The following is a 12820-nucleotide window of genomic DNA, read 5'->3' as shown; positions in this document are numbered from 1 at the left end:
GCTCTTACATTTCAGAAAACATAAGAAAGTTATGCAATATTGACCAAGAGAGTCTGAACTGACCTAATTAATTGCTTTTTACCTCCAACCGTGCAACTTTAAAATCCTTCACTATCTGTATTAATTTCCTGAAAATCAAACATATTAAAGGTGATATATGATAATTTTTTAGGTGTAAGTCTCTTGCCATACTTTTGGCACAGTCTGTTTCGCTTTTGCAGAAAAAACCGAAGTAAAGGTAAAAAAACTTTGTTTAGAGAAACATAAATCGAACAAAATATATATGGGAATAGTATAGAACGGAACGGATTACAGTGAAGGAGAGTGCAGTACAGTACATTGGAGTGGAGTGGAGTGGAGTGACGTGTAAAAGGCAAGGCGCTGGTGAGAAAGACTATATTTACCTTTTATGTTCATCTCGTTTTGCTTGAACGACCTGAGGAAACAAGTTAGGTCTTATCTCCAATATGTTTGGTTTTACTGGACGGCTACAGTTATTTTTGATAGATTAGAAAAGTATCAAGTTGAGTCGAACCTGTATATAACGGCCCTGTTTTAAGCGGCCACCCTCTTATACAATTAAGCGGCCAGTTTTCAAAGTCCCGATTTTTCGCTCATACAAACGCTGTATTTGTTACCTATATTTGGAGGCCGCTTCCATTAAGCGGCGGCGGCCACCCTGAAGCGGTCCTATGTTTGCCTCTCTTTGTTATTTTTACCTGTATTAAGCGGCCTCCCTGAACGTAACAACTATGAAATTGAACGTAACAACCATGAAATGGCGGAATGAGATATTTTGTGTTGAACTGTAAGTCTTAGAAATACAGTACTGTACACCATAAAAGAATAGAGGACAATTCATTCCACAGTACTTTTACACAATGTTACGTATATTATACCGTTAAGTTACAAGTTGGCACTGAACCGTGTTTAAAGTATTGATCGCTTGAAAGAGTGTAAATTTTCCCATTGTTTCCTTGCATGAAGTGTTTTTGCAGATACGGCATTAAAATTGACATTAGACAACGCCCAGTGAGTAGTTTTAGTGATCCTGTATTAAGCGGCCAGTTCCTCACGTCCCAAGGGTGGCCGTTATATACAGGTTCGACTGTAATATAATATCGTCAATGAATTACCTGGACTTGTTTGTCGATCCCTTTGATGGTGTCCTCCAAACAGGAAATCTAAAAAGAAAATAAGAAACGCCATCAATAAAAATCCTTCTATTCGTAGCGCTTAAAGATAATAAGATAAGGTACTTTATTTAACGTGGAGCACTTAAAAATACTATTAATCAATGAATTAAATATAAAATCTACAGCCTTTGACGAACCTCAGCGTCTTTCTTCTTGTGTTCAGCAATTTGTCTGAAAATAAAATAAAGAAAAAAACGAAAACTCTTTGGATACAATTTGGCTGGCATCTTTAGAGTTTTAACAGTTCAGCAATTATTGTCTAATGTGAATATCATAATTCGTTTAAGTTATTGGATCAATTCGTAAAACTCTTTTTCATGGTAGAAATTGCTTGTTTATTTGTTTGACATTCACCTCTTGACATCGACTTTCATCATCTGCAAAAAACGCAGCAACATTCATATTAAAACAAGATAAATGGAACATCAGTATGTGTATGGATTTATATGTATGCGTTTAAGACTATTGGGGTGTGGAACATTTCTGTCTGGGGAGTAAAATTAAGGTTTTTCTATGTAAAATTGACTCTAAGTAATAGGACAGATATTGTAGATAGTCACTGCCAATGGAGGTAAAATTAATGTAGAGATAAATAAGTCGGTGTAACAAACCGCTATTTCCTTTTGAATCCCTCTGATTTTAGCCTCCTGTGATGCTTTCTACAGTAGTAAAAAAGACCAGTTAGTTTAGTAATAGGAGATGCTTTGGTATAATTGGTCAATAAATTTCACCATACATTAATAATAATATAATAATGATAATAAATTAATACTTTAAGAGGAGGCCTCCAATCACTTGGGGGCGGTTTTAATTTAGGAGGGTACTATAAGAAATTAAAGTCTAAAATACACATTAAATGTCTAAACAGACATAGACATTTGGCCAACTGGTCTGCCTCCTGCCAGTTGGGATTTTTAAGTATGTTACGTTTATTTGAAATATTTGTTTCCTTTGTTTCAGTGGCATGCCTGTAAACTAGCTAAGCTTAGTGCTTGTATAGCTAAGTGCATGGCCACTATAAATAAGATTTACATTTTTTTACATTTACATTGATTACATTGCCGTTGGCACAAACTGAAAATGCCGGTTACAAGTGACTAATGAATTTAAAAATTTATGCTTCCGAAGCATCAAAACGTTGACTTTGAAATCAATATTTTCACTTACTGTCTGTTCGGCCATATTCAATTCCTTCCTTTGGTTCAGCAATTTACTAAAGACAATGAATGATAATTAATTTATGAATTAGTAGCCGTGTAAATGACAATGAAATGAGAATGTTGTTAGTTGCATAGCTGTTCAAAGTTTAACCATGCAGTTGCAATTTACTTACCTTTTGTACTCTTCGTTTATCTTAACTATCATCTGCAAATTGAAGGTTCAAAACAAAATATTATTGTTCATAAAACAATGCCTGATAGATTGTCTGAAGAGGAAACTCAATGCAAAATACTTAAATCAAAATATTGATGAGATTTAGTGCTCAATCAACAATTCAGTTAACAAGTAGACCTAATAAAAGTCTCAAGTGATGAACAGCGAAGAATACCTTCTTACTTTCTTACGTTAGGGAGTCCCATGTTGTGCCACGTTATCAGGATACATTTAATGATATCACTGATATACAAAACTCTATCACGTTGAGGAGATACCAAAATGACCTAAACAAACCTTTGTGGCTGTTGTAATGGCTGCTAGGTTTGTTTTCAATTCTTCTTTCTAATAAAGTACATCATAAAAAAATATTAATACACAATAAATATATAAATAAAAGGATATTTTTTATCTGTACGACGATATAGTTATCTAATGTGAGTGTATACGAGCCACTAGGAGAGCGAACATACCATCGTATAACATGGAAACGAGTGTGAGTTCTAGAAATAATAACGTCACTTACTTCCTTTAATTCTAAGCCTTCCAATTCTTTGGTGGCCATCTGAACTATTCTACAGTGAAGCAAAATAAATATCCAGCAGTTAGTGTTGCTGGCGCTAAATCCAGAATTTGACACTCGATACCATCTGGAACTCGGATTTTGTTTTTTTCCGAGTTGATGTCATTTCTACATTCGATACCAGTTGCTTGACGAAAAATACTCACCCTAAAATTACTATGCAAGAAACATATAAATCAATGCCATTCAACTTGTTGAGAACGAATTATTTATCTGATTTTGGTTTGATGCTGAATCTTTGAATGGTAAATTATACAATTTTCCCAATATCCATTACCTTTCCACTTCTTCCACATCAGAATCGCTGATAACCTCCTGTAAAAAAAGGAACAAGTGGCCAATATTTACCCATCGTCTGTAGTACTTAAGACCTGGCCAAACAGACTCGCAAGTAGTCGCAAGTAGCCGCAAGCTGAACTTGCGTAGAGACTTGCGTTGGGTGGCGGACTCGCAGGTTTCCTCGCCAGTACATGCAAGTCGTAAAAACCACTTTCAAGGCAAACATATCCTGTATTTCATTGGCTAATAATAGGTTAATGGACGTCACTCAACTTGCGTTGACTTGGGCTGGGTGGCCAAACGAGGAAAAACTTGCGCGTAAATTTGATCTTTACCAAAGAGGGCACAAGCCATCGCTAGTCAACGCAGCAAGCGCACGCAAGGCCTAGCCAAACGGAGAACTAAGCAGACCCAAGTTTTCAACTTGCTTCTACTTGCGAGTCCCTTTGGCCAGGGCTTTATAATTAAGCAGAATGTAAACATTCAAAAATAATTAAAAATATAAACACCTTCCAGGAGTCAGAAAAACACACGCTTCTGTTGATCGACATTTTTGTCTCCAAGAAATTACCGAGCTCAAACTTCAGAGAAACACGACTTGCACTTACCATTTGACCTCTGTCACGTAATCGCCTTTCGCATGCTTCAAGTTCACTGTGTATAAAGTATTTGACAACAAACTAATAAATAATTAGAATTGAACGCAATTATTGAACTGTGCAGATAGTTCCATTCCTCGATCTGTTTTGTATATGTTGGAGGGCATTTCCCTGAGGCATTGCATTAGCCCCCACTGTGTTATTTTCTCAGTTGGTTGTTTATCCTTTATTACTTGTGCCATATCTATACAAATTTAATTTCTTCAGTTAATTTGAAATTGAACATATACTTACTCCCTGTAGCGGCGATTTTCTTCCTGTAGTTGTTTTAGCTCATTCTGTTATGCAGGTAAAAGATAATAAAACGAGCTGTTGTTATTGATGAGCTAATACAAATCAAGATAACCTCAGAACCTTGACTGATCTGAGCTTATGTGTTAACTACAAAGAGTTTCAGTATTAGTTCAGTTCCACACCTTAGCGCTGTCTCTCTCCGTGGTATCTTTCTTTAGAGCATCGGCCATTTGTCTTTTGGTTTCCCTAAATGGAATTGAAAACAGTTATCAAAGATTGGCCGGGTCCGCTGGAAAGCCGCAGTGGAGGTCCCATGCTCCGTTCGGAGTGAAGAGGACTAAGTAAGTAAGTCATTAAACACTGAAGACACTTTCACATTTAGTTAAAGTGTAGAAGTTAAGGATGCGGTAGCTTTTGCTTCCTTTATTATAAAATTGTATACGTACGTTTAAAAGGATTCATTAGCCAGGGCTACAAGATGGAATTCATATTCGCGAAATATATACATATATATATATAGATAAAAACAAACAAACAAAAAAACCAAACAAAAACAAACAAAAACAAAAACAAAAACAAAAACAAAATAAAAAGAAAAGAACAAACAAACACAATCAAAAACTCGAACAGAAACTTGTTTCATTAACGATATCCGAACTTCTCTACTAGCTGCGCTTTTAACGAGTTTATTAATATCCATTATTTGAGGTTATTTTATATAGAAACTTTGTATAAACGAATAGATTTTTACCAAGCATTGTACGTACATACAAGATATACTGGTTATTAAATAGGTCTGTAGTTGACGTTGAAGTTAATCACTTGGTTCACTTCAGTCCTTTTTACTTACTCAAAGTAGGCCTGTATGTTGACAAGCTTCCTGTTCTGGGATTCTACAGCCTTGGTTAAAGCCTTTTCAAAATATTTAAAATAAAAAAATTCCAAGAAAAGAGCTCAGTTTCGTCGGTCAATGTGGCCATTGTTTGGGCCGTTTCATATCAGGTAAACAAGTTCCAAACAAATTGAAAATCAACCAGGTTTAACTTATTTAATATATTGAACAAAAAGCTTACTCTGTTTTCTTCTTCCATAGTGTTACAAAGCTTTCCGATCTCTTCTTGAGACGTACTTTTATCTGGATTCATGGATTCCAAAGAAACGAAGGAAGGAACGTCAAGCCATTAATGCATATAGTGAATCTATACTTGACATAAGAAGATCTAAAACTGTTCAAACAATTTCATTGGGAGAAAATGATACTGCGATGGAGGCATTAAAACAGAGAATAAATGGAAAAGCATCAGAATTTGACTGATTTTTGCACGGTTTTTGTTTTAATTTGATCGCCTGCGTGACCATGGATATGGGACATAACTGAACTCCTTACTGGAAAGGGGATAATCACTAAGTTTTTTTTATGATCCTTTCAGCCTCTGATCCAGTGACGTAGACACATTTCAAATCAGACCAAATCTTGATAGGTTGCTTTTAGCAGTGAAAATGGTTCGTCAATAGACTCCTCTCCGACAACGCCTACCAGAGGTTTTGGATAACGACTTTACACCCACTGATCACTTCTAATAAATTTTTTGTTTGATTACTTACGATTAATCTATCTCATGAGCCTTGTGAGCTTTAAAGTATAAGCTGCATACGGTCTCCATCATAGCGCGAGCATTAACGATTTAGTTTTAACACAACGACACAATCAACGGTCATTTGCGAACCTTGGTTCAGGCAACATGTCATGATTAACTATCTAGAAAAGAGGCCAAAAATTACCAAATTGTCATGTTGAACATTTTTCACCGTTCCAATCAAAATGCACCCACTAAGCAGAGATCAATATAATTTGTTTTCTATTTTCTCCGCAAATCTTCGTTTCCGTTTCAGATTTAGTTCCTCGCTTTTCCTCGGATAGTCTAACCTCACCTTCAGTTTTGGTATTTAATTTACTCGCAGTTTAGAAAACTTTAGATTTTCCATGTTTTCTTCTTAATTTTACTTTCAACGATAAACCCGCAAAATAAACAACAGCTGATCATCGTACGACGAAGAGAAAAATCTATTAAAATCTTTTTTATCACTGTATAGTACGTTTGGGACAACAACGATAAGCGCTATATTAAAAGTGTATTTATATCTATATTACCTTACCTGTATGTTCGTGTTCCATTGTTATGTTCACGGTTTCCCGAATTGATTTCTTTTTTTTTTTTAATGGATGACTTCGGTAAACGTGCTTTGCAAGTTGTGAGTAACATTGCGACACAATTTACATTAACGTCATTCAACTCTCAGATAACTTGTCAGCGCGTGCTCTAAACTCTTAGTGCAATGTTCATTTAAACGTTTGATTCTATGATTACAATTTAATAGAACAAAGTTATCACAACTGTTAAATATCGTTATGGCTTTGGCAATTTCCTAGCATTTCCACAATGCCGCTTTTATAGGGGTATTTAACGAAAACATTATTGAGAGTCCGTGTATATTTGTGATACGTTAGCTAGTAAACGGTTGGCGCGCGCGCATATGTACATGCGCGCACATATGCTGGCGACAAATCCGAAATGCGAGAATTTGGCTTCAGAGTGAATTTTTCCTCGATATGTTGACGAGCTTTATCTATGGCATGAAAAGCAAGTCTCAAAGAAATGAGCGACAGTTGGCCTGTGTGAATTTTATTGCTTGAATTTTATTTCATGATCAATTTTGAACTCACTGAGAAATGCATGGAGATACTAGTAATATCTGTCTAAATTTAAGAACTTGCTAGCCAATCCACGGGATGGGACGATAGTTATCATATATTCCAGAATACAATAATAGCATTGCAGCCTTGCCTTAAGGTATTCTGTCTAGCTTTGATTTCAAGTTCTGTGAAAGGAACGCGAGAGAACCCTTTCTTGTAGAGTTTTAAATCTCGCAGCGTCACACCTCATCATAACAGTCCACGCTTTCTTCAGCGAAAACATCTATGGACAAGCCCCCAAAAATTATTTTATTTCAAATTTGTCAAATTAAAGGAACTTCTCGCCTCCCGCTCACTCAAGCTTTCAAAGCTCCAACGAGGAGTGAAAGAGAATTATAGTCAACACCACATAAACACGATGTGCTTTATTAGAACAGTTTTAAAGTTAAATTGGCTAATTCCTCACCTGTATGAATTCAATATCATTAACAAACGGTGAGGAATGAGTGATTAAGTAAGAAAGCAATACTTTGAAAAACACAGGAAGATATTTTCAAACGGCTACTGAAATTCAAGAGAGTTTGCACATAAATTCTCTTAGCGCCACCTCGTGTTTTATCGATATAAGTGTGTTTAATCTTTACAGTTGACCTAACTTGACCTAGTTGTCTCATTTCTGGAAGGCTGAGTGTTTTGGTTCCTCTTCATGCTAATAGTGATTCAATTTTAGGGTGAAGTTCACTGAAAGAAAGGGATATAACCCTACAACAACAAACAAAAGCCAAAGGCCATAAATGAGAGGACCACGCTGATGAAAGCTTTTCCAGCGCCTGCTTTGGGTGGAGGATCCTTCATGTCCTTGCAAAACGGGTTGAAGGGGTCACGTGGTGGCGGTTTTTCAAATGTGCAATACTTCTTCATCTTCCCTTCAAAACAGATTTTTGCTTCCATGAAAAACCTGAATAAAGAAAATGGTACTTTTAAGTACGTCAGTCGTAACTCTTGTACGCGACCACCTTTGGAGTTAAAAAAAAAAAAAAATTCGTAGCAAGGGCTAGTCGCTTATGAAACGACCCCAAGATAGAACAATGGGGTCGCTTACGAGAGTTTTCAAAGAATAAAGTTTGCGAAATGTAATAGTCTAGCTAGTAGCTGTAAAAATCACTTTCTTTTGCCAGTTACAGGTTCATAAGTGTCAGCTAACCAATCCGTTTGGATTAAAAACGTTCTCAGAACCAATTATTCAGATAACTAGTGTGTCATAAATAAATGAATTGCATCCTTGGAGTGATTGTTGGTAATTGCCATGCCAAAAACAGTCGTGGCTGCTTACAAGAGCTTTTCATTACTGAGTTTCAGTGACAGTTCAAACGGGGTTTCACAAAGGTGGTCATAACTAGAACTGGTCACCTGCGAGAGCGTCTAAGAGCGTGCGCGCAAGGAGAGCGTCCGCTGTGTTTTAATTGGCATTGTGGAAGCTCAGGCCTGGTGGAAGCTCATAATGCGCGGAAGAAGAGTGGGGGACGGGAGGGGGCACAATATAACTTCCCTGTAGTTGTGACAGTGACATAATATTAAATAAGAAAAACATTTTAAATCTTGGACGGTTAATATCATAATGGAATAAATTTGATGTATCAGGGGTGATACACAATTTGTCGTCGGTTCCATGATTTTGACACCTTAGTGCTTCTCAAGTTACTCATTGTCCCCCTATCGGTATTAAAGGTGAGAATACCCTTTTGCACTGTAACAGAAACCGTTACCATGCCGCCTAAGTTAAGCAATATTCTATAACTTACTCGCACAGATGAGTGGAGTTCCTGTTGGCCTTAAATTTGTTATGAAATGTGTCGGCGCATTCTTCGCCTTTGTCAAGAAACTCGTTATCGCACTTCAGCATATCTGCTACCAGTTTCGGCAACCCGCTATTGTTCACGGGAGGCCCATCAATACCACACAGCAACCGTCCAAAGTGATGAAGCTTGGCTTTCATGTCAGCCATTCTTTTGATTGGCTCTTTCATGTAGCTATGTGTTTTTATGTATTCGCCGTAACACTTGTCGACTGTGACGTTTCTATTGCACTCCATGAATTTCTTTAACTCATGGCTGCCCAAGTGAGAAAGAGAAAAAGAGAAAATTATTTTATTTTCGCGTTTCTAAGGTATGATAAATTTGAACGATCTAAATTGTCAGGTTTTTTTTTGGTAAATCAACTCAGATCAGCTCAAGCAAAACTATGATTAGAAGAACTTCATGTGTTCTGTACCATTGGATCGGAACAGTTCTCTGTCACCAACCGCAGGTAAAAAAAACAGTATTTTCCTTTAGCCACTTAACCCTCGGCCGTACAAGGAAACTCATACTCCCAAGGGGGATGTATATGATTTTTCAATTTCATAAATCCTCTTTTGGCACTTCTGCCTATACCCTCTCGTAATTGGAACCTACCCCATAATCTGAAGATGAGGCACAAGAGCTTTTATAGGCAATGGGAGTTGTTAAGAAGCCCTTTCAACATAAATTCAAGACACCCAATTTATAAATTAACTTATTAAAAAATATTGTACTGACAAACCTGCAGTTAGCAGATGGGTGTCGAATTTTCTTGAGGAAGCCATGCGCGCATTTCATGTCTTCGTCCTTCTTTTCCATTTCAGAGCATTTGCTCACTGGCACATCATTTTCGGCTTCAGAGTTTGGCAGTTCTATATATATATATATATATATATATATATATATATAAACAGAGAGAAAGAAAAAAAAAATCTGAATTAATGCTTTCCAGACCGCGGGCCGAGGAGAAAACTGGAGGGCTGGGGATAGAATCAATCCCACTTTCGAGCCTTAAACAATGTTAATAATAAGTCCTGGGACCTAGATTGCGTCTCTACGAGAGGCGCCTGCAGGGAATTATGGTAGTTGGATTCATCATCTTGGACTGGATATTTGTTTTGATGAACACAACTACCATGATTCCGTGCAGGCTCGTCTGTAGAATTTGGAATTGGCCACTGGAACTCAAAAAACTCTAAAACCCCTATAAAAAAATAATGTTTTAAAAAATAATCTAAAAATTACTTTTCTAGCTATGTTCTTATGATGATGTTAGTTAATGTCAGTGTCACTGGAGATTTCGTGGTGCTTTCCTTCTTTTGCGTCATCCCGTAGAGTAGATTTATGGATGGCAGTTGTTATGATAATTAAGAAGACTATGGCAACCTACAGACCTTTAAAAACACCTTTTATCATGCAAAACATTTCAAAACAATCCAAAGCCTGTGAAGACTAGATTTTATATTTTGCGTGCGCGTTTTACAATTATGGCAGTCTTCATTTTGCTTTCAAATAAACTAAAGCTTATATAGTCGTTAATCATGGCTTTACCTTCTTCATTAGTATTTTGCGCGAACGCCTATCATGTGAGAGTGCGCACGGAAAAAGTGATTCCGTTATAAACTGTGTAATCCAAATAAAAGTTTACATAGCTTTTCCATGGCGATAAAAATTACTTGTTGTGTTTCTTTGCAATTCGTTGTAGACCCAGCCGAGGTGACACCGTTTAATGATCTTCTCAGCCCAATCGGGAAGGTTGCTGCAGTTTTTGCTTGCAAACTTGATACAGTCCAGTTCATTGAAAAACTTCATGAAGACTTAATTGAAACTACACGCAATAATAATTTTTGAAATCTCGACATTTCACATGATCTCTGCTAAGTACAATATATAAACAAGTCATTGAAGATAAGAACGGATGACTCTTGATCATGAATCATACTGAATCCTACAGAACAACAACAGAAAATTAATTTCCGGAGAGTGGTATTTTTTCATAGCTTTTCAATGCAGAGCATGTGATTACATCAGCACAAGAGATCATCCTTTCTTGATCAACAGAAGAAAGTTGTTAGCATATTAAAAGCAAACTTCAAGCCTGACTCAAATAAAGTATGGGCTATGTTATCTGACTTAAACTGAAGCAGTAGAATTAAATAAAACAAATAATTCCCCGTTATAGTTCGTCTTTCGTGAATTGTACGAGAAGGAGCCTAATAACTTCATGATCTGAGCTGCGAAATTGTTAGTGAAGCTCCGGTGAAGTGTAACATATATACATGTATTTAGTTTTTTTCAATGTGTACATTGTCACCAGGTCATAAGTTCCATTTTTTAAAGCGCTGGCGAAAACTGCAGTTGTTATATAATTAACGACAGCAAGGGTTGCTAAGGCTTGGTATTTGCATGGTGTAACCAAACAGTCCTTCCTTGCAGAAACTACAAAACATCGTTGCTAATTCACCGTGGATAAGTTGGCTTTTTTTGGGACAAAGGATTTGAAATCGGTTATGTAAATTTTTGCCGACTCTTCTTGGAGTTGACACTGAAATGCACGCAAAAGTCTGAATTTTTTTCGTGTTATAAAATCTTGTTTAGCGGGAAATTTCATCGAGACCTAAATATTATGGAAAGCCGGCAGAATTAAAGACTGGCAGGTGTTGGCAGGGCAGTGAAACTCAAATGCTATCTTTTCATGGACTTCCTTCCCTTCCCTCGTTTGCCGATTTGGATTAATAAGACACGAAATAAACTTGGAAGATTGTGAGCAAGATCAACTTATTTCGATGGTCGCTACCGATTTACAGCTAGAAACGACTTGGGAGAAAGAAGAACAGATAACGTTGTTTGCCTTCATGGCAACAAACTTCGAATTCTGACTGATTTCAGTTAATTTGAACCAAGCTCAGCGAACCATCTTGAAACAAATTCAGTTTTTCAGCTTGACTAGTAAGAGTCGTTAAATATGAAATATACTTCCGATGACCACCGCCCTAGATTCAACTATGTTTCCGCGATGGTTATGGAAGAAACTTGGTTATGGCTAAAACAAAGTGCAAAATTTTACCTGCAAGTAAGAAAAAAGCCAAGGCTGCCAAAATAAACACAATTTTCTCCATATCTGTAACTCTTCGCTCTCATATAAAGCAGCGTAGGGCAAAAACAAATGCCAGTGTATATCTGTGTCGAGCCGCTCTGTGTCGATGCCGTTCTGACTATCGAATGAAATGAGCTCCTGGAGGGAAAAAATTATTTTCTTGGGTATTGTTGTGATCAACCAATAGCACAACGCTTTAGCTGAGAGTTTTAATGCCGCAAACAGTACAATAACAATAACTTGCACATTTTCTTTTGATGATCCCGGAAAATTAGACTTTGTAATTTTCGTCGAACTGGTTCCATGTAAACACCTGCTTTTACACTTGATTTGTAAAAAAGAAAAAGCAGTAAACTTGCGTCAAATTAATTACAGGACAGTGTCTGCCATCAGGCTATAGAGTTAGAGTAAGGCAGCGTCCACACTACCGGAGTGAAACGAAGCTCTTCGAGAACTCTCTTCAAATTGGAATTTGGAAAATACTGGAAACGCCGACTTTTCGTTTCCGTGTGGACCGAAAACATTTAATTTTGAAAACGGTGCTATTCGAAAACGATGGCCTTACGATCACGTTAACCATGTGATTTCCCGACGTAGTTTTCCGTCAACCACAAGTCCAAAATGACCGGTGATTGTTGCGTTTCTAAATTCCCATGGCGTAGTGTGGACGGAAAGCATTTGATGCGTTTTCAGAGTAAAAACGCCGCTTTCAAATTCTTCGGGCGTGCGTAGTGTGGACGGGGCCCACGTTGAAACCATGATAATGAGCCAAACTGAATGCCCTAAAAATTTACACGCGGCACAATAGTCATGGCTGTTTTTGTACTAGGACACACAGTCCATGTAGATGGACTTGGATAGCTGC

General features: G+C 37.1%; 2 protein-coding genes across 2 annotated transcripts; both read right to left on the bottom strand.

Annotated features, from left to right (window-relative positions):
* On the bottom strand, positions 1 to 4914 carry LOC149096701 (uncharacterized). The gene is made up of 14 exons (XM_089281406.1): positions 4508 to 4914; positions 4326 to 4369; positions 4041 to 4086; positions 3431 to 3468; positions 3097 to 3145; positions 2868 to 2915; positions 2530 to 2561; positions 2364 to 2409; positions 1808 to 1855; positions 1551 to 1573; positions 1334 to 1367; positions 1137 to 1184; positions 405 to 436; positions 1 to 128 (listed from the first exon to the last, which is right to left on the bottom strand). The coding sequence occupies exons 1-14, from the start codon at positions 4553 to 4555 to the stop codon at positions 68 to 70; spliced, it is 597 nt and encodes a 198-aa protein (XP_089137532.1). The 5' UTR covers positions 4556 to 4914; the 3' UTR covers positions 1 to 67.
* A 2525-nt stretch (positions 4915 to 7439) lies between these two features.
* LOC110065613 (uncharacterized) lies at positions 7440 to 12071 on the bottom strand. Its single transcript, XM_020772766.2, has 4 exons — positions 11926 to 12071; positions 9601 to 9730; positions 8823 to 9131; positions 7440 to 7978 (listed from the first exon to the last, which is right to left on the bottom strand). Exons 1-4 carry the CDS (start codon positions 11975 to 11977, stop codon positions 7783 to 7785), a joined length of 687 nt encoding a protein of 228 aa, XP_020628425.2. The 5' UTR covers positions 11978 to 12071; the 3' UTR covers positions 7440 to 7782.
* Positions 12072 to 12820: the final 749 nt, after the last annotated feature.

Source organism: Orbicella faveolata, unplaced genomic scaffold (assembly GCF_042242905.1).
Source record: "Orbicella faveolata isolate gen_17 unplaced genomic scaffold, um_ofav_v1 contig_48, whole genome shotgun sequence".
Taxonomy (NCBI): Eukaryota; Metazoa; Cnidaria; class Anthozoa; order Scleractinia; family Merulinidae; genus Orbicella; species Orbicella faveolata.
Note: the sequence above shows the minus strand (reverse complement) of the source record. Positions and strands in the feature narration are given on the sequence as shown.

Excerpts from the sequence above, each read along its gene's own strand:
- LOC149096701 (XM_089281406.1), bottom strand. The coding sequence starts at position 4,555 with ATGGCCGATGCTCTAAAGAAAGATACCACGGAGAGAGACAGCGCTAAG. Across the intron at positions 437-1,136 it reads GGATCGACAAACAAGTCCAG|GTCGTTCAAGCAAAACGAGA; the intron begins GTAATTCATTGA and ends TTGTTTCCTCAG. Across the intron at positions 129-404 it reads AAACGAGATGAACATAAAAG|GAAATTAATACAGATAGTGA; the intron begins GTAAATATAGTC and ends TTTGATTTTCAG.
- LOC110065613 (XM_020772766.2), bottom strand. The coding sequence starts at position 11,977 with ATGGAGAAAATTGTGTTTATTTTGGCAGCCTTGGCTTTTTTCTTACTT. Across the intron at positions 9,731-11,925 it reads GGCTTTTTTCTTACTTGCAG|AACTGCCAAACTCTGAAGCC; the intron begins GTAAAATTTTGC and ends ATATATATATAG. Across the intron at positions 7,979-8,822 it reads AACTCCACTCATCTGTGCGA|GTTTTTCATGGAAGCAAAAA; the intron begins GTAAGTTATAGA and ends TTCTTTATTCAG.